Consider the following 23,842-nt stretch of genomic DNA (forward strand, 5'->3'; position numbering starts at 1 on the left):
AGCTGTCAGTGCTACCATGCACATTTAGGGTTTGCTAAGCCTTCCAATCTGACCGGTTTCAGGTAGTCGTCCAGGATAGTTCCCAAAAGACTCTCTCTTCCACGCATTTTGGCAACCGATGCGTGTATACTTTTGTCTCTGACGCATACTACCATCACCTTCTCATTGAGAACATACACGGCTCCATCACTCGGTGTAATCCTTGAACATACTCATCATGAGTACCGCAGATTCTTCGAACTCCTATCAAGGTTTCAATAACCGGATCTGGGAGCAGAACAAATCTATCGGAGTCAATTACAACGAGCAGATTAGTGGACACACTCAGAGTCCACCAAGCCCCGGCCATGTGGACGAACGCCGTATCACAATCAATGTGAGCCAGGACGGTGAACAGCCTCTCCATATGAAGGCAAATGGTATCGAATACCACGAATCGATCTCGGAGTCCAGGAAAGAGGTCAGCATGCATCACGAAAGAACGCAAGATAGAAGATCTCTAGCGGGCACTGTTTACGGACCCCCGATTGGAGCGCCGCCCGGACACTACAAACGACCTGCACCGTCTGGAATACCACGTCCGCAGATCACCCACGTAGGTAGCTCGGCGTTCAAGAAAGGAGGGATCAACTCCGTCATTGAGGTACTTTTGGAAGAACCACGAATCAGCATCAATTCGCGGTCTAGGAAGCGCTCTTCCGTTCACGCCGGACTCGGTCGCACTTCGCCTTCCAGGGCACTTACCATCCCGACGGTGCGACAGAACCCGAAGCGAATTCGCATTCGCTCTTCAAAACTCCTCAAGACGCTAGAGCACCTTGCAGAAAGTGTCGGATTTAGCTTTCTGACTAGCGGAACGACGTCTCTTGTAAGTCCACTAAGTCTCACAGTGTTGTTATAAAGCAGTTCTTCTCTGATACTCATGCCGAATTCCAGGTGTTCCAGTACCCGTTCAAGTTGTTCATAACCCTCGAGCAACCAATAAGAAAGAAGCTTGCACAACTGTACGAAACTGTTCAAGAACACAATGAAGTCGATACCCTGAGGCCGGATACAGAGATTGATCGCCCCTTGAACAATGAGCCTATCGATATCGAAGCCATACAGCAGCTGAAGCTACTTGAAGAGTTGTATGATACGGATCTCAAGCCGATGTTTGACATGCGGCGGGATATCGAAACGAAGAAGCTGGCTACCATTTCGTACACAGACCTATGGCATCTCTTCCGTTATGGACAGGAAGTTAGGGCCAGCGACAATGATACGCAGGTATACCGAGTGTTGAGGTGGACGGGAGGACGCGAACCTCTTGCGAAGCACGGCCTATTGGCGGAGCTCCAAGCTCGCGCCGCTCTGGATGCCCAGTCCGCACCCCGAAACGAGAACCGGGGTGAGACATTCATTGTGGAAACTGCCAGCTTTGAGTTTGATGGTTTCCACTACGGACCTGTTCAAAAGACGTTCGTAGTCCGGAAATACGACGGAGAGAAACCAATCACTAGTCTTCCCATCTTTCCGCTAGCTTTCGATCCGTCTCACGAACAGCTACGACAGCGGTTGATACATCGAGGCAACTTGTACCTTCAGCTTTCGCAAGCCGATCAAGCGTCGCACAAACACTACCACGGTCTCACGCTAGATGAGCCCCACGAGGAGGTAAGCTTTTGGCCTTGCTTCCCCTCCTATCATGTGTTGACGTATAACCAGGTCGACTCCCAGATCATCGTAGACACTAAGATGGCTATGCTTCGATACCATACTACACTCTCACCTGTAGGAGTGGGTAGCTTAGTAGGTCACAATCTTCGAGAAACGTACGAAGAAACAGTCAACCCCACCGTCACCGACGGCGTCTGCGCAGAAGACGGATGCTGCGACAACGAGCTTGTCCACAAAGACTATGGTTGGGACATGCAGCATGAGGAGCGATATATGGAAGACCATAGATTCGACCTTGAGCCTACGACCGACCCGGCCGATCTTGATGATGAGGACAAACTTCTACTGCCTCCTTTCGTGTACGGGTTCGTTCTGCGAAGTCGCAAGTGGGCCAAATTCAGTATCGACTGCATCCGAGATGTCGAATACACCAGCGGGTTCAGTGACTTGGTGTTGCCCTCTGGTCATAAAGAGACTGTACGGGCATTGGTTGCGAATCATGCACGACTACCTACTACAGGAGGAAGTGGACCGCAAAACCAGAAGTCTATCGATCTTGTTCGGGGTAAAGGGAAAGGCTTGGTCATCTTGCTGCATGGCGCGCCCGGTACGTGCTCCTACGAGTGGACGATGGTGAGATACGCTTACTGACTGAGGGGTAGGCGTGGGAAAAACCTCCACCGCGGAGTGCGTTGCCGACACTACGAAAAGACCGCTTTTCCCGATAACGTGCGGCGATATAGGTGACACTGCAGCTGAGGTTGAAACCAATCTCGAGAGTAGTTTCCAGCTTGCACACAAGTGGGGCTGTGTCCTCCTCTTAGACGAAGCCGACATCTTTCTCCAGAAGCGCGACAAGACGGACATTAAGCGCAATTCGATCGTGTCGGTGTTCTTGAGAGCACTTGAGTACTACAGTGTAAGTTGCTGTCAAGTACACTATCGTGAGGGGCTGCCGATCTAACATCTAAACTTCAAGGGTATCCTGTTCTTGACGACCAACCGTGTGGGCCTTTTTGATCCAGCCTTTCGTTCCCGCATCCACATCAGTCTCTACTATCCTGGGCTTCAAAAGGATGCTACGATTCGAATCTGGAAGATGCATCTGTCGCGCACTCAGGAGATAAAGGGCGATCAGTTCAAGATCAGATCAAAAGAGATCTTGAAGTTCGCCAAAGAGCATTACATGGAACTCAAGAAAGCTGGTTCAGGTAGTTGGAATGGAAGGTATATATTAGCGCAACTATGTTTTATAGCACAGATAAGGCTGACAAATGCGACAGACAAATCCGCAATGCTTTCCAGACTGCGATCGCCCTCGCAGAATTCGAGACAACGGAGAAGAATGACGAACACGGGGTCGGTCACAAACCTCACCGGGTTGAACTTTCTCAGGAACATTTTTCCACAGTTGCAAAAGCCTCTGCTGAGTTTGACACGTATCTCAAGAGCACACTTGGAGGCCAGACAGAGTCTGACATCGCTAGACTGGAACAGACACGAATGGATGAGTATTCTTCGTTGAGAAGCAGAACAGATGCGCACCTCCGGCCATCTAAAGCCAGGGGAAAGACTGGAAGAAAAGGGAAGATTGCGACTGATAGCGAAGATAGTGATAGAGACTCAGAAGAGAGTGAACGAAGCGAAGACTCTGAGAACCAAGGAAAGGCGAGTGACTCACAAAGCGAGACCGAGGAGGAGGAGGAGCGGGTTATCGTGAAATCTTCCAAGGGAAAGAAGGATGGAAAAAGGCGCAAGTAGAGTTGTTGTTACTTCAGATTGGAGAGGTTCATTATGTACTCATTCCATATAGACCACGTTCAAAATCCATCGTCAATGCCAGACTGCTTCTCGGTTGCTTGCCTTTCGTCGCTGATGTTCCAAAACCATGCATGAGATACCCGGTCAGAATCGTGATGTACATCTCTGGTGTTCCAGGGCTTCGGTGCCAAGATGTAATGCACATTCTTGACCTCCTCGTCTCTCCAGATTGCGTCATGAACACCTCCCCATCGCAACGTTTTTAGAGCGTTGTAAATGTATGGCAATGCAACCCATCGACCTCGGAAAAGATCGGAAAGCAACGACTGGTCAGCAAATGCATAATCTGCCGTTTGAGGCTGTTGTAGGGCTTCCAGAATGAGATCGTACACAGCCTTGCTTGGATTGACTACCTGGAGGCCTCCGTTCATGTACTGAAGTCCAGTTGTGCAGGGTGAGCCGACCTTTTGCGCCACATCAGGCTTGTCATGCTGATGTGTAAACGCACAATTGGTGGGGATCCTATTGTCATCTTAGTGACTCGTATCTCAACAAGGCTGAAGGCATGGAAAAGCAAGGTAGCTAAAGATGTGGGGGCATACACATACCAATCTCGTGGGTAGTGTGGCTTCTTCAAAGGATTGCACACACATGCATGTGACGCAGCAAAGACTTTATTGCCCTTTCCTTCCATTTCAGGCGGATCGAGATCGAGGGTCATCAACTCGTCCATGTTTCTCATGATGAGCATATCACTGTCAAGCTGTACAATTCTCTCGTACTCAGTAAGCCCGTAGGGCACCATCTTAGTCCAGCAGTCATAGAAACGTGGATCATTACTGTAGTCGTTGGAGGCTGTAGGCAACAGATAGGGAACGTGCCGCTTCCGGATACCTCGGCGATCAAGTGCCTCGTGCGCCTGCAGTGGAAGCTCATCCGTGTACAGGACGATGAGGGGATAGACGGATTTGGAGCGTTTTAACGAATAGTCGAGGGTCAGCAGTCCTGGCAGATAGGCTGTGTTGGTGAGGAGCGTCGTCCAGACTGTCCGTGATAAGCGGAACGCCGTGGAACGCACCGATGAAGGCGCGCGGCTCTGGAAGGTCACTCACCCTTTGTGGAGATTAAGGACTCAGCGCCAGCTGGGTTATCGCTACTGTCTGAAGATGCCATCCTGTCAACAACGAGACTGGGGCTTGGTGACGCCGGATCGTGTGTGGAGGCGAGAAGATTCCAGCGTCTGCCGTGGTTATACAGTTGACAGGAGGGGTATGGTAGCCTAAAATCAGGGCGACCGACATGTTCTTGTTCAATCTCTTCCAATCAAAACATGTGGCGCTCATGCATGGCCTCACCGGTGGGGGGTCATAGCAAACCCTACCATACTTGGCAGACCTGGAAAGGTAAATGCCCAGATACCTTCCGTGTGCACATAAGCGATTATGTCTACTTCTTCCGAGGAGCTCTTCCTGTGTAGCGCAATACCAGGCTTGATCGAACACGACAGCCTGCACAAAAATATTGCGCACAATCAAGAGCCTTAAGGAAAGGAACGACCACGCTGTCTCAAGGTGTCACTCTTCAAAATCTCATTTGGCCAGTAAACAAAAGTCTACCAGAAGGGGTAACGGAATGGTTGTTGATGGAGAGTGAATCTTTCGCACGCTACCTAGGTATGAGAAGAATCTCCGTAGGCGTAGACGCGGGATCTTGCATTAGTCTACGCGACCACCCAACTACCCCACCCCACCCACACAGCAAAAGAAACAAGTCGCACACATGCATGCCCATCACGCGGCATGAGAGAGGTATCCAGCCGCGTTCAGCCCAACTCTATATTCGTCGATATATTCCCGAGGTTTGAACTTTGTGGAGGCTGTGCAAAGGAGCCGCAAGTTCACAGGTATCGCGTAGGGCCCCGCAACAAGTCCCTCCAAAGACGGCCCGATTTCAACGATATGTCAGGGTGAAGGAAATTGCGATGCATGTTCGTCTTTGCTAACGCTAATTGAGAAGATTGATGGGTTGCATGAAAAGCTGCGATTTATTCTTGACAGCACATCTGCAAAGTATCGTGCTGTCGACAAACTTCCAAAACTTCTTTTTAGTAATATAATGAAATTCTTTAGATCTTTACATGTAAAGGCAATGTGTAACTCGCCCCTCCAAGCGTACTGGTTGCAACCGCAATCTTGATATTCCCATGCATCGCGCTGTACCACTCGATTTGCCCATCAGGAAGTTCTTTGCGGCTGTGGAATCGAGCATCTTTTCCACTGATGTCTTCCCAGCTCGACATCCCTTTGTGTCGAATGGAGGTTTTTGAAACCCCTTCTGCAGATGAAATGTCGAGGTGCCAATCGTATCCGACCGCCGCTTCATCGCCGTCTAGCACTTGGTGACCTGGGAAAGTCTTTCTCTCTAACCAATCTGTTGCGATGTATCCCGACAATCTTCCCTCGTAGGAAACCAAGCGCTTTGCGACATTCTCAAGTTCCGTTTGAACCGCAGTGTATGCAATCTCAGCAAATAGCACTTCATCCTCCGACGTACTGTCGACTTGTGGTTCGGGAATAATGAACTCAACTCTTCTCAAACCCGGGCCCAGTTTCGAAAGAGCGGTGATATCAACCTCCGAGCTCTTGAGGGTGTTGCGATAGCGGAGCCGATGAAACGAGTACGAATACGGCATGTTGACTCGCAGCTTGAGGACTCGTAGGTGAAGCATATCGATCGTAGAGAATCTCGTCAGGCTGCTCAGGTATGCCGTGTATGTACTGTGAGGATGGAAGACGATTGCCGCTTGAGCCAGACGTTTCTCGTCGCTCTTTTCCATCATGATGACTGACAAGCCAGTAGTGAGCTGCAATGAACGGACTCTTGTGAGCGAGAGGATAGATGTCGGTCCTTTCGTCATGTCGGCTTTGTGAGCTTTGGACCAGATCCAGCACATAGACTCCTCGAAAAAGTACTGGGTACTCTCCCTCAGTATTTGCCGATTCGTTAGGAGCCACCTTGGTAGTTTGCGAGCTCGTTCATTGTACCCATGGCTTCTGGTGGATATGTTGAACTTGCAACCGGCATCGACGAAACTGTAGACTTCTTCGCTGAAGCAAAACCCGTAGATCTCGTAGCGTAGCTCGGCTGGTAGCTGCAGAAGCTTCGAGGCGTTCGGACTGCTCTTGAGAATCAGAGTAAAGGGGTCTCTCGTAGCCACTTCTTCAAGGACAGTGATGGAATTCATGCTCGTTTTGCCTGGAGAGTATAACAAGATCAGGGTAACAAGGCTGAGATCTGCGAGGTAACTGTGAGACGAGGATTTGAATGTAGCCTGCTGGGGCCAAGACGTACAACAGACCGGTCAGCCACAGACGGATGCAGCTGTGTCACGTGATGAGGGCTTCCGACTATGTAGCCGCCGCGAAAAGCCAGCAAAGTGTTACACGCTCCAATCACCGCACCTCGCACATCTTCACATGTAACTTGAAACTTGCATGGTGAATGAAGGATGCGAGCAGACACACGCAGGTTTTAGCGGAAAAAGAACGGCTGGACAAGTGGGTGGGCGATACGTGGCAGATGCCAGTAGACTCGACTTCCGAACTTGTGTTGCATACCTACATATGACGAAGCATGTACCAAAGTCGATGATAGCAAACCCTCATTGTTGATGCGTGAACATCACAAGACAAGTGTATGAACAGAAAAGTCGATTTAACAAGAGACTACTATACAGCCAATCCAACTTCGTAACGCCCAGTCACGCCGCAACCCAATTTTGCGTGACAAATATGCACTCTAGATACGATTCCCATCAATTCCAACCATGCAAGTCAAAGCATCTACTCGTCATCCTCCTCCTCCTCACTATCCTCATCCATGCCCTCCGCAGCCTCGACCTGGAAGCTAGGCGCCTGATCCACACCCAGATAGCTATCACTAACCAGATAGCACGTCAACTCATGGCTACCCGGCTTCTCGAGCGTAAACTCAAGCACAGTCTCCAACTTCCTCAGAATAGGCACCTTCTTAATCGCAAGCAGCGTGTGTTCCTTCTGGTCACCCACAACCAGCCACCAGCTCTCCGTCTTATCGGCAGGGTAGAACGGCGCGTGGACTTCCATCTTGGGCTCCTCGTCTTCCTCAATGTTGCGCGTGATGCGCACCTTAAGTTGGGCGGGCGAGTTGGAAGCGATGGATTCGGGGTCGACGAGTTCGTGCTCGATCTCGATGTTGGGGTAGAAGTTGTTTGTGAAGTTTGCAATGTCGGCAAGTTGGCGTTGGTCGACGTCGAGGGCGGAAATGAGCTTCTTATAGTCTGGGTTTTCGTCTTCGTCCATGGCGTTGATGAAGTCGTCGACGTCGTTGATGCCGAATTTCTGGGCGGCCTTGATGGTGTCGGCGTCGAAGTGGGGGATCTGCTTGAGAGGAGAGTCCTTTTGCCACATTGCTTGCACGACCATCTGGGAGAGTTCCATGGCGGACATGGCGTTGAGATGAGCCTCGGATGAGAGAACGTCGACACTTGCGCTAAGGATGTTGAGGACCTTTCGCAGGACGACTTCTTGGTCCTTGGCCAGGTCGACGGGGAGCTGCATGCGTGAGAAGTGAGCCTGCAGAAGAACGAAAGCCTTGAAATGCGGCGTCTCGAAGTTGGGTTCCTGCATCTTGAAGGGAACGCGGTCGTAGATGCGCTGGAGGATGTGATCCTCGTGCCTCCGTATTTGGATGTCTTCGAATTCGGTGGCAGCTGTGATGATCTCCAGTACACCCTTGAGACTTGTCCTGCCGTTAAGCGACATCATCAAAGTCTGCATGGTGATGAACGAAATGTTGTAGTACGCCGCGATCATGCACGGGTTCAGAGGTGTGATCGCATCCTCGTCTTCATCGTGCTCGATGAGGTTGGCATCGGTCAGCTCCTTCAGGGTCGACTCAACCATGTCGGACAAGTGCGCGCTAAGTCCCTCGTGCGACGTGTCATGGAGGTTGTAGTAGCTGGGGTTGGCGAGTAAACGGCGGTAGAAGTATGTGTATGTTGACCAATCGACAGCTTCTTGTGTTGACTCAATCGTCTTCGCGCTGATCTCGGCAACAAAGGCGTCGTGAAGGTAGTCGGGAAGGTAGCTCTCAATTGGAAGAGCCTCGTTAAGGAACTTCTTGTAGTATTCTCGCTTCACCGCAGGCAGCATAAGCACACCCTTGGCTGACTTGTCCAGTCCTACTCTGCCGGCCTTGCCGAACATCTGCAGGATATCGCTAATGGGGTAGTCGACGTATCGATGTTCGCGGCCCTCGTAGAATTGAGTGCCTTGAACAATGACGAGATGAGCACCGCTATCAATCTCCCAGCAAGAGTCGCGCGATACGATGAGCACCTGGATCGCGCCAACCTTGAAGAGATGCTGAACAGCCTTCTTGTCGAAAGAGTTGAGGGCCTCGTGGAAGTATCCGATACCATGAGACAGCGACGAAGCCAGCGCTTGCTCGTTGATCTTCTCAAGGATAGGTTGAATCTCAGATACTTCAACGTTGAGGAAGCGATCCTCGTCTTCGTCAGCTATGCAAGCGTTGAGGAGGTCAGCAGCTGAGTTTCTGGCTTGCTTCCTGTTCGGGACGAAAACCATGGCCGGCTTGTCTGGAGACATTTGCGTGATGGCAGAGTAGGTCGGCCTCGCCATAGCCATCATCAAGGATGGGAAATGGGGAATCGTGAACGACTGAATCTTCAACTCAAGCGGTACTGCTCGGATGGCCGGGCTGAAGTTGTAGATGGTGTGCTTGGTTGCACCGATCCATTCACCGATATCTCGTGCATTCGACAGAGATACACTAAGTCCAACGATGCGCAGCTTCGACTCTAATTGCGTTGCCATTGCTTGCATACGGGAGACAACAATCTCGTAAACGTGACCATTGGTGCCACCAAGCATGTGCAGCTCATCAGCGATCAAGAGAGAGACGGACTGAACATTCTTCCGGCGCTGCCATTGACGGGAGAGTGAGTCCCACTGCGAAGGAGTGGCGAGGATGAGATCACCCCTCTCAAGCAATCGCAGGTCTGCCGTAGTCTCACCAGTGAGCTTGACAACGTCCTTTCCTCCACTGAGACCGGTCAACCGCTCATTCCAGTTCTTGTACTGGTTGTCGACGAGCTCTTGGAATGGTGCTAGGTAGACAATGCGGCCTTCATTGTTGGTAGCCCAGTGTCGCAAAATGGCAAACTCAGCGCAGATGGTCTTGCCAATGCCTGCCGATGCGCCAATGAGAGCATTGTCATCTGTGGTGTACAAGGTGTTGAAAGTCTGTGTCTGAACTTTGTTGAAGCGACCGATGTTCTCGTACAAGCCCATGTATTCCTTCCTCTTTAGGGCAGAAACAGGCAGAGGTTGCAGATCGAGAACGGGAGTGTGGGCAGGGAATTTCGCTGGCAGGATAAGCTTCTGGAAAGAGACAGCGAGCTTGGTCTCAGATGCCATCCATCGGTCGGAGAGAACGGTGATGAAGTAGTTCGGTGGCATGGGCTCGTCGATGGGCACAGTCATCTCCAGCAGATGTTCGTTGGCGTCGCCATCGGAGTAGTCCCTTCGGAGGATGAAGGTGTCGTGGAACAACACCTGCTCGCCATCACAGTCCTCGACCAAGATCCAGAATGCCTCTGAGGCTCCGTGCAGCTCTGTGTCCCAAACGAAGTCAGGTCGTATTGTCAGCTCCAGACGGAGTAGTGACCTCGTAACTGGCCTGGGTGTCGCTTCTATCTGGAGGCGCGGGAACTTCTCTACCAGACCACAGACAAGTTTGCCAGCCTTGGGCATACCCAACAGCTCACCCATGCTTGGCGGGTCGAGGCCGAAGTAGCTCGACCAGCCAACGTCGATGCGCTCAGCCTTTTGCACAATGTCGCGGGGGCACGTGGGGAATTGGCGCAGAGGGGTCATGGTTGGCCACATACGCTTCTCAGCCATCTTGCACATGTCGAGAGCCAGCTTAGCGACTTGCGACCAACCCTTCTTGAGACAGATCTCAAAGATGGCGCGAAGAATACGTCCAGCGGATTGCGTAACGTAGACCAAGTCAGCCATCAGCGCCAATCCTTCCAGCTTAAGGCGAGAGATATAAGCTTGGAGAAGAACGTTGATCTTGGCTTGGGCTTCCTCGAAGCTCTCCTTGACTGGGATCGGGACCTTTCCTAGCAACTTCGCAAGCTCGAGCTTCTCGTCTTGACGGACCGGGATGTACTTGAACTCCTCACTGAGTGCAAAGACACGGAAGAGCTCGATAGCGCTGATGCCGGGCTGGATATGCATGTTGTATGTCGCCATGGAGTTGTGGGTGATGTAGTAGTGGGAGGCAATTCTTCCAAGCTCTGTGGGGTTGAGCATACCGGTTTTCCTGTCATACTTGATGAGACTGCATTTCTCCAGGACATGTGCAGCGGCGTGAACAAGGTCCACGCGTCTTTGCTCGAGCACAGTATCATTCTCGTACTCTGGTCCAACCCGGTAGAGAGCGGGTGAACGAAGCATTCGGACGAAGAGGTACGTGTAGCCGAGCCAGTCCACCGCTTCGTCCCTGTTGCGCACGTTACCCAGAACAATCTCAGCGTTGAGGTTATCTGCAAGCTTGCTGATGAGCTGCGACTCGATAGGCAACTGTTGGTTGAGCAAGGATAGGTAGTACTGGATCTCAGACTGTGTGGTGATGATGATACCCTCTCCGTAAGTATCGTATTGAGGTCGACCGGCACGACCCAACATCTGCAGGACATCCTGAGGGCTAAGTTCGACCCAACTACCCTTTTCAGGGGAGTAGATCTGCGTTCCCTTGATGATGACGGTATGCGCGGGCAAGTTGACACCCCAAGCCAACGTTGCTGTGCACACAAGAACCTGGATAGAGCCATCGGCGAACAGATCCTCCACGGACGTACGATCCGCTCGCGACATACCAGCGTGATGGATACCGAAACCATAAGGCATGACGTCCTTTAGGTCCGCGTTTTGAACCGACTCGGATTCTTCTCTCAAGATCTCCCGACTGGCAGCATCTGACCGAAGAATCTTGCCTATTGACTCTTCCTCAAGTGCCTTGTCACGAATGTACTTCGCAGTCTTGGCGGTTTCCTTTCGGGAGTGCACGAAGATAAGCATCTGATTGCGATGTTCGCCAACCTGTTCCAAAACCTTGGTATAGCAAACGTCGTTCATCGTCTTGAGTTGCTTGATGGCCTTCTTGTCTGTAACACCAATGAACTCCTGCTTCAACGGACACGGTCGGAAAGTAGCGTCAAAGTGGAAGAGACCCTTGTCTGGGTCAATGCGGAGGAAGCTCGCAACGTCGCGGTAGTTGGGAAGAGTGGCACTCAATCCGACAATGCGCACATGATCACCAGTCTGCTCGCTGCGTCGCAGAGTTCTGCTGACGATACTCTCGATGACCGGACCACGGTCGTCGTGAAGAAGATGAATCTCATCAATACAGATAAGGCGAACGAGGTTGATGTAGCTGGTATCAGTAGCCTTGCGGGTGATGACATCGTACTTCTCAGGGGTGGTGACGATAATCTGAGTTTCCGCGATTTGCTGCTTGGTGAGTTGGCGATCACCAGTAAGTTCAGAGACCTTGATGCCGTATGGCTCCAGACGCTTGCCGAAGTTACCGACTTGCTCAGCCACAAGAGCCTTGAGCGGGGCGATGTAGATAATCTTGAAGTTGTCCAGCGCAATCTCTCCAGTCGTGGGGTTTCGGTGCTTGCCGATCTCGCGAAGCATTGTCAGCATGGCTACATTGGTCTTTCCAGAACCAGTGGGTGCGCAAATCAACATATTGCCGTCATCGTTGAACGCTGTCGGGAAACACTTCGTTTGGATACGGTTGAGCGATTTCGAGTTACCGAAACCTGGACGCGCCCAATCTGGTAGCTCGGAGGTTGGCATGAGTGCTGGCTCGTTGGGGTCGCGCTTCGCTTTCGGCGCAGGGACGTGGATCTCCTCGTAGCCCTTAAATTGGCGGCGCGTGGATCCTTGAGGCAGCTTGACGCTTGCGTTCGTCATGAGATGGTTGCCCTGATCGAACACGATGTTGTCCAGATTTACCATTCGGCTCGATGGTTGCAGACCGCCCACGATGCCCTCCGGTTTCGCGTCGGCCATTTCCACATCGTTTGGCGCATCTGGAAGGCTGATATCCTTGAGGTTGAACTTCATCTTATTAGTGCCAGCGTCAGCGCCATCTTCAGCCTTGATGCCAGTCTCTCTTGCGCGCAGCTCTTGCAGAATCCGTTGCTGACCGGCAGCTCTCATCTCCCGCTCGACAGCTGTTCGCTCATCGTTGTCTTCGGCAGCCCTTCGCCACCTCGTAACCCAGACGACCCTATCGCGGTTGAGTACGAGTTTCGCGACCAGCTCGTGGTGTTCGTAGTCGAAGAGATCCATCAAGTCGTTCTCAATCTCACGGAGCTCCTTCTCTTCGCCATCTTCCGAGACTCCTGCGAGATGCTTGAGCGCTTCCTGTGTCTTCTCCTGCTGGATATGGGCATCCTCGTATATTTGCCCAATCTGCCGTTGCAGCCAGTAGGCGTCGATCTCGTGTGCGGGTATAAGTTGGTCTGCGCCGTTTGTGCGGTCTGCGGTGGCCGTGTCGCCCTGTATTATCGTCTCCTCGGTATCGGCGAAACCTCCACCCTTCTGGTCTTCGTCCTCGCCAATCTGCTCTATGGGCGCCTCTGCTTCGTCTTCTTCGTCCGAGGAATCGGCATCTCGCACTTCGAACGTCTGAGGCCCGTCTTCATCCTCCTCTTCGTCGTCGAATACGACGGCTACACCTTGGTTGTCGCCCGTGTCAGCGCCATCGCCGTCTGCCATCTCTTCGTCACCTTCCTCGTCGTCTTGCGCGTCGTAGTCGGTGATCTTCTTGGACAAGTTCATCAGCTCGTTGAATTCCTTTCCACCCATGGAAGTGCCAAGAAGGTCGTCAACTTCCTTCTTCTTGTCGAAGTCCTTCATGGTGTCATCCTTGAGGTATTCGAGGACCGCATCGGCCGCACTTCGCGTAGTCGCAGGATCGACATCGCCGAGAGATCTGCTCACGAGGGTTGTGATGAGGTCGAAAGTCTGGCGCGTCGCAGGGGTCCGCGGCTTGTATGTGAGGCCTTCGATATTGAAATCGGCTGTCGCAGTGGCTCCAAAAGCGCTGGTGCCATCATCCCGTTTCCTCTTGCGCTGCTCTCTCTCAAGAACATCGCCACCCTCATTCAGGTTTCCGCGCTCAACGCCAGGTCCCTTGAGCTTCTTTGTCGCCTGAGCGTTTGCGCTGTCACGCGCTGTGCGTCCGCCCATGTCTCTGATGTTGATGCGACCTGCCAGCGACTCGGGGTCGCCAGTGTGCTCATCCTTCCCGCGGTGTGTAAAACGTCTGTCGGCCTGCAAGACCAAATTTGACATGGCCGCATACTTGTACTGCCCGAGGTTCTTCTGGTCGTTCGACATGATCGCGGTGGGTATCGTGGTTTTGCGCGGCTTGCGCTTTTGGGATCGCCTTCTCTAGTCGGCGGCGCGCAAATTAAGGACTGTGTGCGGCGAATTATCGTGTCGCCGTGTCCTCTAAACTGAAGAAAAGGAAAAGGCCGTGCGATTGATATGAGTCGGGCTGTGGGCGCGCCCTAGGGTTGGTTATATAGTGAGAGCGCTGGAGGCAACGACCCGAGAAAAATGATAGAGCTCCCGACAGGCAGCTAAGCACGCACGTGCCATGACCATTCATCATGACCCTTCCACATCCCATACGCGTAAATGGAGCCTTCTACCTCTCAAATGATAATTCAACATCATGCCTTTTTTCAAAGATGCTAAGGGCCTTTTATTTTGTCGCGATGCTACTTTTACAGATGTATAATATGTCTCGAGGGTGTACGATGGACAACGCATGTTTTATCATCCCGGATATTGCAGCACAAGAGACGCGTCAATAGCCCTATTATCTGGGCATATGCACTGCTATGTTGCAACGAAGGTATAGATGCAGATAAACACGAAGCTACGCCCTCTACAGTGGACTGGCCTCCAGCCATGAGTTCCTCATCTTCTATCTTGCGCCTACACGCGCCAGCAAACAACTCCTATGCTTATGCTGATATACACTTCATCTCCTGACACCGATGACCCCGTCAGACGATTCAACCCCCCTCAGCCTTCTTCTTCTTCTTATCCTCTATCAACTCGCAATTATCCTCAGGCACCTCGTCGTACTTGTCCACCAAGAACTCCAAGATATCCTCGCTCAAATCACCCTGCACCGTAATCTCCTCGCCGCCACCCGGGATCTTGGTGACACTTGACCCCGTCGCGAACTTCTTGCCAAAGTCCTTGGCCACCTTTTTGATGTCGAGACCAAACGCCTCCAGACCCTGTACGGCGGTGACGTATTTCCGCTTGTTGCGCTCGATGCGCTTGATGAGGATCTTGGACGACGCGCGCGTCTCGGCTGCTCGTGCTTCGGCGGTTGCGGCTTTGGCGGCTTTCTTCTGGGCGTCCTTTTCGGCGCGTTTTTGGGCGTCGACGGAGAGGGAGGCCATGTTTTGCTGTAGCGCTTCTGGAGGAGGGTTAGCAGACCGCATTTTGTGTATCGCAAAGGCGCGCCATAGGCTTCCCAATATGGTTGACTCTACGTACCTGCTGAGTACAGCTTCGCGTGCAGATCTGGATGCGCCTCTTCTAGCCATTCCTCACACTTCTTCGTTGTGCCGCCAAACTCGCAGTACTATTAGTTGGTCTAGTCAGTCGCGATTTCCCTCTCAACGCGTCTCGGTGTCATACCTACTTCAGGTGGTAGACTGCATACTGCTTCTTGTTAGTCCTCGTCGCAGTGGAATGTGGGAATGCTTGCCTCCGCAGTAGACGACGGGCTTCGGTAACGCGTCGGCTGACATGTTGTGCAGTGTGATATACTCCAGACTCTCAGGTGCTTTGAGGTGTCAAAGAGTGGTGCGTTGAGTGGTGGGACTGGGTGTCGACGCGATGCTTGGGAAGAGAGAGCTTGGTGGGGCAGAAAGCCCGCGTGGCGGGGTATGCGAAGCGCAAGGGTCCTTCAACGCGAGTGACGCCCGCGGACTTTCACCAAACAGCCACCTCATTCAAGGGAAAGGTCGACTGAATTTTTACACATTTGGTCGTGGCTGCTCATTACTTCCCACAACTACTTCATCTGGTTCTGCAGGATACGAATCTTCGGCTCCATCCGTATCTCAGCCCAGTAACCTCTCAACAGGCTATTCCTTAGCAACCCTTCCAGCCCATGCCATATTGCTGCAACCTTCGACGCCCACCTATCTTGCGAAGTGGTCTTATCCGAGTGCTCGACTAGCGAGCCACTTTCTTCTCCCAGTTTCAGAAGCCTGACCCCGCCAAATCCATATACAGTATGGACCACTTCCCAGCTACCTATAACCTTCTCTGGGCTCTCGGCAAGAACGTAGTCGAACTTGGTCCAAAAGATTGGATCTAACAGGACGTTTGGATCTTCAGTCTTGTCGTATGTCCATGTTCTGCTGTTCAAAGTGTCCTGTGCTTCAAGGACATCGAGCACTGTCTGCGGTCCTCTGTGGCTCTCGAGGAATCGCGTGACGCCTGTTTGGCAAGCAAGGTTATCGAAGTATACGTTGAAGTGATTTCTGGCCGGGTGCTCCATCTCCTTGTGTAGCGTGTGAAGGGCCTCACCGCCGGGGTAGTTGAGGCTGGAAATACCGAGAATCGCAGTTGATGCAATGAAGGATACCAGGACTGATCCTAGTAAAGCTAAACTTAGAGTAGCGTATACGACCGACTTTGTCCTGCGGTTCCAGATCCAGGCTGCTCCATCTGCAGCCACGGCAGTCAAACCTGGAATCACGTAGAGGATGAAGCGCCATTCCTTGTGCGGAAGGAAGCTGTACAGGCCCACAAAGCTGAGCAGTGGAACAAGAAGATCCAGGCTTCGTCTAGATGTCGATGTGTTCATGACCGCAACTGGTATGCAAAGCAAGTAGGTTGCGGGGTTCAGTAGTAACCGTGGCAAAGCATTTGCGAAGTAGTAGTGCCATGGCGAGACACCCCAGTCAGCCGAATGCCCTTGGATAGTGTTGTAGTAGAAGCCCGTCCACTCGGGCCATAGCGGGAAAGATTGCCAGAAGAATGTGTCCAGAGGAACTGTGCAGAGTAGGCCAATGACGAGGCCACCAAGTCCAGCTGGAATGATGACGCTTGTGATGGATATCCTCCGAGTGATGAACAAGTAGATAGTGATCGTTCCCACCAAGATCGCTAGCTCCGAGCGGAAGACTACACCGGCAATCGTGAGTAGATACAAGCACAGCCGATAGTATCCTGAGATGTTGGAGGTACTCCATGGTACAGTGTATGCGAGCAACAAGCTTCGCAAGGCCAGATTACCTAAATCGATATAAGCCAATAGATGTACGAATCACCCCGTGCAACTTACTGAAAACGAAAGCGAACATATTAGGCAGCGTCCTCGAAGCATAGTAAATAGCATGGAACTGGCTGGCTTGAAACAGCGCATACCAAACCCCAGCACTAGTACCAAAAGCCTTCTGCACGCTCCTCCCAAACGCAACAAGCGAAGCCGCATTAAGCAGTCCAAGCACTCCTCTCACTGTCCCCACAATCAGCCTTTCCATCTTCCATTCGATTACCCCCAAATCCACTCACCGAGCAATTGCACCTGCGCCATATCCCCCAACAACCCAACCACAGGCCTACTCAACCCGCTCAAAACCAACGCGCCCGCAAACGTCCTCGGCACGCTCCCCGGAAAACTAACATGATCGTAGTTCGCCGTCAAGAACTGATCTGCATTCTCTGTAGGTATTCCATGAACGAGGATATCATGTATAGCCTGGATATTGAACGATTCTTCGACTTTGGTGTACGGCGAAACGAACAGGTGTACTAGAACGAAAGTGGGTATGAGGAGGAAAAACGGCCATGTTGAGAGCGCCATGGCATTCGGACAAGTAACAGAGCTTTTGGAAGCTCTGTGGGAATGGAGATGACAGGCGTGATGGAGTCGTTGGTATAGGATGGCGACGGACGAATGAAAGGTGTGAGCCGTTGCTTTTACATGATCGTCCAATCACGTGTCTTCGTGATCCACCACATCCGCAGACGACCCTAGTCGACGCGAAACCTCCCTTCCACATCCGCAACGTCATCCTGCCTTTCTGTCAACCTTCATCGCACCACATCTTCACGCCAATGTCCCTCGCATGATGGAAATCAATCAAGTTGCAGTCCCGGCTGTCTACGTCCTCATCTTCTTCCTCGGCTATCCCTCGCAATGGCTGTTGACGCAGTTGGAACCCGCGCCGCTTACGAAGAATGAACTCATCGTGTCGAATGTGATTTTGGTCTTGATATGGATTACGTATACGAAGAGTGTTTTCGTTGACGCAGGGACCATACCCAAGGACTGGAGTGTGAAGAAAGAGCTCGGTGCTGAAAAGGGAGATGAACATGGTGATACATATGGCAAAGAGACAGGTCTGGATATCGCAGGGAAGAGCCGGAAATGGTGTCGGAAGTGCGACGCCGCGAAGCCACCTAGAGCCCATCATTGTAAGGAGTGTAAAAGATGCATACCCAAAATGGACCACCACTGCCCCTGGACCAACAACTGCGTCAGCCACACCACCTTCCCGCACTTCCTGCGCTTCCTCCTCTACACCACCTTCGGTCTCTCCCTCCTCCAATACTTCCTCTTCATCCGCCTCTCGCACCTCTGGTCCAACCTAGACATGCCGTCCTACCTCGGCCCCACCCCCTTCCAACTAGGCCACCTCTTCGCCGTCCTCCTGACAAACTCAATCACCCTATTCATCCTCGGCGTCTTACTACTGAGAAACCTCTGGTGCCTAGCCATCAACCAAACCACAATCGAAGGCTGGGAAATTGAACGCCACAGAACGCTTCTACGCCGTGCGCGCCAGTATGGCGGTTACCTACCTAGTCCCGACGGAACCAAGATACGCATTAAGAAACAGGAGTTCCCCTACGACATCGGTATCTGGTCGAATATCGTACAGGGTATGGATTCGAGGAACCCGCTGCAGTGGTTCAATCCCCTGGCTCCGACACCTAGTTTGAGCAGTGGTCTGGCTTTTGAGACGAATGGCTTTGAGGACGAGGGCACTGTTTGGCCGCCTCCGGATCCGGATCGCGCGTATAGGAGGAATGCGACCGCGGTTAATGCGGATGCGTTTCGGTTTGCGGAGTCGGAGTTGAATGCTGAGGATACGGTGGCCGCGTTCAAGATGAGGCAGGCGGAGGATGCGGTGAGGAGGCGGAGACCGTATGCTGGGGCTGTGGAGAGGGATACGGTGGAGGATGAGATGGATGGGGAGATGATCAGGGATGAGGAAGACTATGCGTATGGAGATGATGCTAGTGATGATGTCGAGGAACAGGAGGAGGAAGCTGACAGAAGAAAGGGCGGTAAAGAACGGGAAGGTGAGGCAGCTTGGCGAAACTCAGAGGGCGAACGGCTGAAGGATTTTGGAGTGGATGAGGATGTGGAGTTTTACGACGAACAGGACGATGATGTACCTTTGAGCCAACTCATTGCTCGGAGACAGGCTGCCGCCGCTCACAGTCATTAAGAGTGCATATACAGCATCAATGTCACGCCAATAAATAGACAGTGATTTCGGTCTGTCGTGAAGTTGATGATATTGATCAAAAGGATATAACGAATGTTGTGAAGCTCGTGTGAGCAAGAAGAAATATCTAGACCAGCCATCCGGCAAAGCGAAAAGGTATCGTGGTTGCCCATATGTGTCCTGACCTACTCCAGCCAGTCGTAACCTATCAGAGTATTCGTGTACCTCCGATCCAATCCTGATAACCTCAAACATGATCCACCGACTGTGAGCGACAGTTGCGCACTTGTTACAATCTGACCATAGCGAAGGTGTCCTTAAGTTCATCACTCCTTCTCCTCCTTCGGGAGAATCTCCTTTCCGGCGATCGGATTGACATACGACTGCTTCTGCTTGTTGCAATCGTCTCCCTCCTCTTCTCGTTCCTCGCTGATCGCCAGAGCCCGAGACACCTAGTACTCGTTTCCGTTCCCGTTGTGGACCGTGTAGCCAAAGGCTGTGCCGTCTTCGGTCATTTCGGAGTCGCCGCTCAGTACATGTTGCTGATTCTCGGGACCTGCACCGGGCCCACCGGGCCCTGCGGAACCGAACTGCCCAGTGGGTGGTTTGTTCTGATTTGCGAGGAGGGTCTCGTACCACCAATCAATACCAATAGTTCAGATAAACGTTTCGGCCAAATAGTAGGCAACAAAAGAAGGACAAAGGGGGTATAGGAAAAGTTGGCAGCTTACTTCGCGATACCTGGACAGGTAGATCTTGAGCGCTTCCGAGTAGTTCTCGAAACCGAGCGACGTCATGGCGAAGAGGATGTCCTCGCCATTGACGGTTTTGCGCTTCTCCTGTTGGCACTTTTCGGAGGCTGGCAGTAGAGTCAGTGGCGGCCTCGGACAGGGCTGGAGTGAGACATACCCTCGCTGGTGATGAAGGAGATGAACTCGCTCACGCACTCCTGCATGCATTCTTTCGCCTCTTTGGCGATCTTGGCGTTTTCGGGCAGCGCCATCTTCATGATTCGCGCGACTGGAGCAAAGTTACGTATGTTAGCATCCGAAGCCGTGCTGCTATTCGCGTTTGTGCTCTTTGGCGTCGAAAGGGGCGGGGAAAGGGACGAGTGTGGAGAAGAGGACGACATTTCGCAGGCTGCACGCCGGCCGTTTTCCAGGCACACGGCAGACCTGAGTGGCTGCCGAGTTGCGGTGATTCGACGCAGAGACGCGCGAGTCGAGGAACTGTCGGCATCCAGAGACGCCCGTTGGAGCAATCCGTCGACGTGCAGATGGGAGCGAAACGGTGCGCAAATCAAAACAGCGGGAGGCAGCAAGGGAAATAGACGTACCATTGGCGATTGGAAGCCATCGGTCTTGCTCCTTGACCTCGAATTCGTAACCTATCTGAGCTGTGTTCTCCTCTGTGTTCCTGTCCATGGGCTGTTCTTCGTCAGGCGACTGGACTGGTTCCACACCCTCCTGCTTTGGGGGAGAGGCCGACATATTATCGGTTGCCTGCTCGGAAGCGTATGCGCTGGCGACTATTTCGTTGGCGACCACGTCACTGGGAGAAACGACGGGACAACTTGGCGGCCGAGTATGCAACCTGCGGTCAGTGGTGTAACGAGAGGCCTGGCGAAGGAAGCGGTTAGTGGCATGCAGCGGCCAGCTTGGGATGCAGCTAACGTACGTGGGGACCTGCGACAGCGGAGAGCACGGCGCAAGGGAGCGTCGAGTGAACTACGGCTCGTGGTGACGCCCGGGGCTACCTGCGATGCTGGCGTCGCACCCACGATGGAGCTGGCAGGGCGCTTTGCGACAATGGCAGGCGCGACCGCGATCGGGGCAGTCGCGACACACGGCGGAGTTGGTGTGCTACGGGCGGCGGGCACGATACCGCGTGCGACACTGGCGATTCACAGACCGTGTCTTGCGAGTAGCGGTGGGACGATATGCAGGCGGACCGGCTTGAATCAGGGCGTTATTCGGGCGCAGTTAGGCGTGGCAGTTGTCAATCGAGACTTGACGTCGCGACGTTGGAGCAGTTGACGACGCGCCTGCCAATAGGAGCGCGAGGAGAAGATGGGGGAAGATGGAGCTTGGACGCGCGATAGCGTTGGTGCGCGGAGAGATGGTGGATTGGGGATTTACCTCGCTGGGCGAATCGAATGGTGAGAACGAAGAGAAATTCGGCCGCCCGCTCCAATCCCGGCCCGTGCCGAACCAGCTCCCCTCGCATCATGCCTAGCAACATTGCGCCCTGAATTCGCTCTCAAACGCGCAGCTTTCGACAATACCGTGCATGTCCTTCGATATTCGGACCGGTCATAGCACCGGCATACCGTCTGTTCGGAACCTGGCCTACTACTGCAGACTCCTCGAGCTAGCTGGCGATCCTGTATGCGAGTCGCATCAGCAGCTCATTCGGCAGCCCTACCAACACCACCCCACGTCCATATCTCTGCCGCGTCTTCACCACTGCAGCCACAGATGACATCCAGCGAGAACGTGTGTTGTCCAAGCCTCTTCTAGCATCATCCCAGGCCGTCGTCGACGTCAGTAGTCTTCGCTGTTCGTTGGGCCCTCGCGCATGTTGCATACAGCCTTGCTCCAGCTTCACTAAGCCAACACGAGATGACGTTCAAGTCAGCCACTAACGACTCGACCCCCGGACCGTTCGTCATTCTCTGTGAAGACTTTGCTGGTAGCCTATGAGCTACGTGTCCGTTTTCATGGGTGAGATGGTGCAGATCAGTGCGTTGCTTTAAGTGGGAGCCGACTGGACAACGCATCTTGCAGAGACCCCTGGGTTGGGAGCACGTGCCGGGACAACGGTGCAGTCCTGAATCAGTCACTTCATGTAGACACATACGTAGTTGCGAGCTTATGGGGTCTTTCAGGCTGCATGTGCGGCATCATTGGTAGGATAGTAGCTGAAAGCCCAGCGACCCGGGTCTGTCGTGGCTTGTTCAATCGTGACATTGCAAGATTCTCGTAATTTGTGGGAGATATAGTACACGATCGATATAGACCTCGTTCACCGGCAAACCTTTCGTTGTCGTCAAGAGGCTGTGCTGTTCTGTCGTGGCCTGCTGTGCAAAGATCGGAAACCGGAGAGACCCTATTACGTCTGTATACTCCGTCTTGCAACACGCAGACCCCTTTGCCAGGGTCCCGATCCATCTACCCTATTTCCAGTCACCGGAGATATCGCTGCCGTACTCGTCTGCGTCATCTCATGTGGCTCCCAGCATATGCCGTGTGCCCATCCTGTCAAAGGGTTGCTGCATCACTGGTATCTTTTACTGCCCTGGCTGTTGGACAACTTGAACATTGTTCTTCTTCTGTAAGAGAAGTCAGTTACTTGATATCGAAATAGAAGCCGGGGTCAACGCTGTGTGAGATCCAAGTGCAACTGATGACGTACCTTCCACTTCTCCATCTCATCTTGCTTCAACTTGTACTGCTTGACTAGCTCTTCCAGAGCCTGCTTAAGACCATCCGAGTTGGTCTGCAGGATCGGCACAACGTCCTTGACCGTTCGCTCGGTCAAGACACCGTTGATCATACGGAAGCATTTCCGGTCTCCTGACAATGGTTGCAACGTCTCCAATACGAGTCTGGTATCTGTCAGTATTGATTATGTTGTAATGGGAACATGAAGCGGTGTGAGATATTGGAACTATCAAGTCATGGAGCAATGCAAGGCTGATGCAAGGGACGGGCGGTGTGGGAAGGTTTGAACGATCGCCGGGTGTGGCTTCGTAGTGATGGTGCTATGCAACTTACTTGTGCTCTTCTGTCTCTTGCTCGATGTCGCCAATCTTTGAGGCAATAGTTTGGAGTGTATTCTTCGAAAAGGTCAGTTAAGCATTCACGCCTTTGTGAACCGTTCTTACCTTGTAGTTTTGATATGTCGTCTGTAGCTCTGTTTTGGTTCAGCGAGGGCGAAAACATCAATCAATATGACCACTAACCTTGTTGCTTCTTCAGCTGCTGCTGGGATGCCATACTGACGATATGACTTTTTGACGTGTGCCCGGTGGTGAGGAGTCGGCGGTAGTTGCGGGGAACTCGGGGGAGAGAAGATTCTTGATTCTATGCGTACTATGTAGGTACGAAGTCGGATAGTTGCTGATCTTGGTTAGAGAACAGAGAATGGAAGTTGCCGAGTAATTTCTAAAAGGCCTCGCGAGTCTTCACGCGTTCGACACAAAGTGGCTACGAGTGAAGGCGCGCGCTCGGACGCAGTTCACGAGATCTTCAACGATTCGATTCGTCGGCAACTTCAACATCTCCAAGTACCCGTCCGATCGAGCCCAGCAACACCACCCTATCCTCCAAGTCTCCCAAACCTCGCACCGTCTACCCTCCCAACCACCCCCCCGCGCAAACCCACAATGCATCCCCATCTGCACACCGAAGAAGTCCAAAAGAGTGCGCCACCCCTCCCCCTCCACGCAGCCCACAGCGCACACCATCTAACATCCACGGAATAGACTGCGCAGACGTCGTCGCAGCGCTAGAAGAATGCCATAACCGCGGCTTCATCTGGAAAGTAACCGGGAATTGCACCGACGCGAAATACAAAGTCAACATGTGCCTGCGCGGCCTGCGACTCGAGCGGACGAAGCAGAATCGCGAGGCGGCCAAGGAGAAGAGGGAGAAGATACAGAAGGTGTGGAAGGAGTTGGATGAGAACAAATGAGCATGCGCGGGGCCTGTCACGGGCATGAAGGAGATATTGCATACGGATGGGAGTTTACGGATACGATCAACAGCGGGC

The 23,842-nt window shown here is 52.6% G+C and overlaps 9 protein-coding genes across 9 annotated transcripts; 3 read left to right on the plus strand and 6 right to left on the minus strand.

The window, feature by feature from the left end:
* Positions 1-217: 217 nt before the first annotated feature.
* Positions 218-3,420, plus strand: J4E78_004384 (uncharacterized protein; the record flags this gene model as incomplete). The annotated part of the gene is made up of 6 exons (XM_049365013.1): positions 218-460; positions 937-1,656; positions 1,708-2,266; positions 2,403-2,578; positions 2,639-2,886; positions 2,943-3,420. The coding sequence occupies 6 exons, from the start codon at positions 218-220 to the stop codon at positions 3,418-3,420; spliced, it is 2,424 nt and encodes an 807-aa protein (XP_049222814.1).
* A 2,125-nt stretch (positions 3,421-5,545) lies between these two features.
* On the minus strand, positions 5,546-6,664 carry J4E78_004385 (uncharacterized protein; the record flags this gene model as incomplete). Its single annotated transcript, XM_049365014.1, has 1 exon — positions 5,546-6,664. The coding sequence occupies one exon, from the start codon at positions 6,662-6,664 to the stop codon at positions 5,546-5,548; it is 1,119 nt and encodes a 372-aa protein (XP_049222815.1).
* Positions 6,665-7,262: 598 nt separating this feature from the next.
* Positions 7,263-13,907, minus strand: J4E78_004386 (uncharacterized protein; the record flags this gene model as incomplete). The annotated part of the gene is made up of 1 exon (XM_049365015.1): positions 7,263-13,907. The coding sequence occupies one exon, from the start codon at positions 13,905-13,907 to the stop codon at positions 7,263-7,265; it is 6,645 nt and encodes a 2,214-aa protein (XP_049222816.1).
* Positions 13,908-14,593: 686 nt separating this feature from the next.
* TMA22 (Translation machinery-associated protein 22) lies at positions 14,594-15,346 on the minus strand (the record flags this gene model as incomplete). The annotated part of the gene is made up of 4 exons (XM_049365016.1): positions 14,594-15,009; positions 15,090-15,177; positions 15,238-15,257; positions 15,304-15,346. The coding sequence occupies 4 exons, from the start codon at positions 15,344-15,346 to the stop codon at positions 14,594-14,596; spliced, it is 567 nt and encodes a 188-aa protein (XP_049222817.1).
* A 266-nt stretch (positions 15,347-15,612) lies between these two features.
* Positions 15,613-16,912, minus strand: J4E78_004388 (uncharacterized protein; the record flags this gene model as incomplete). Its single annotated transcript, XM_049365017.1, has 2 exons — positions 15,613-16,844; positions 16,894-16,912. 2 exons carry the CDS (start codon positions 16,910-16,912, stop codon positions 15,613-15,615), a joined length of 1,251 nt encoding a protein of 416 aa, XP_049222818.1.
* Positions 16,913-17,683: 771 nt separating this feature from the next.
* On the plus strand, positions 17,684-19,069 carry J4E78_004389 (uncharacterized protein; the record flags this gene model as incomplete). Its single annotated transcript, XM_049365018.1, has 1 exon — positions 17,684-19,069. The coding sequence occupies one exon, from the start codon at positions 17,684-17,686 to the stop codon at positions 19,067-19,069; it is 1,386 nt and encodes a 461-aa protein (XP_049222819.1).
* A 326-nt stretch (positions 19,070-19,395) lies between these two features.
* J4E78_004390 (uncharacterized protein) lies at positions 19,396-20,559 on the minus strand (the record flags this gene model as incomplete). The annotated part of the gene is made up of 5 exons (XM_049365019.1): positions 19,396-19,521; positions 19,552-19,659; positions 19,801-19,928; positions 19,979-20,089; positions 20,406-20,559. The coding sequence occupies 5 exons, from the start codon at positions 20,557-20,559 to the stop codon at positions 19,396-19,398; spliced, it is 627 nt and encodes a 208-aa protein (XP_049222820.1).
* A 1,799-nt stretch (positions 20,560-22,358) lies between these two features.
* On the minus strand, positions 22,359-23,067 carry J4E78_004391 (uncharacterized protein; the record flags this gene model as incomplete). Its single annotated transcript, XM_049365020.1, has 5 exons — positions 22,359-22,400; positions 22,484-22,676; positions 22,846-22,907; positions 22,956-22,984; positions 23,034-23,067. 5 exons carry the CDS (start codon positions 23,065-23,067, stop codon positions 22,359-22,361), a joined length of 360 nt encoding a protein of 119 aa, XP_049222821.1.
* A 389-nt stretch (positions 23,068-23,456) lies between these two features.
* J4E78_004392 (uncharacterized protein) lies at positions 23,457-23,764 on the plus strand (the record flags this gene model as incomplete). The annotated part of the gene is made up of 2 exons (XM_049365021.1): positions 23,457-23,493; positions 23,556-23,764. 2 exons carry the CDS (start codon positions 23,457-23,459, stop codon positions 23,762-23,764), a joined length of 246 nt encoding a protein of 81 aa, XP_049222822.1.
* Positions 23,765-23,842: the final 78 nt, after the last annotated feature.

This window comes from Alternaria triticimaculans, assembly GCF_023758025.1.
Source record: "Alternaria triticimaculans strain BMP 0046 chromosome Unknown scaffold_5, whole genome shotgun sequence".
In the NCBI taxonomy this organism is placed as follows: domain Eukaryota; kingdom Fungi; phylum Ascomycota; class Dothideomycetes; order Pleosporales; family Pleosporaceae; genus Alternaria; species Alternaria triticimaculans.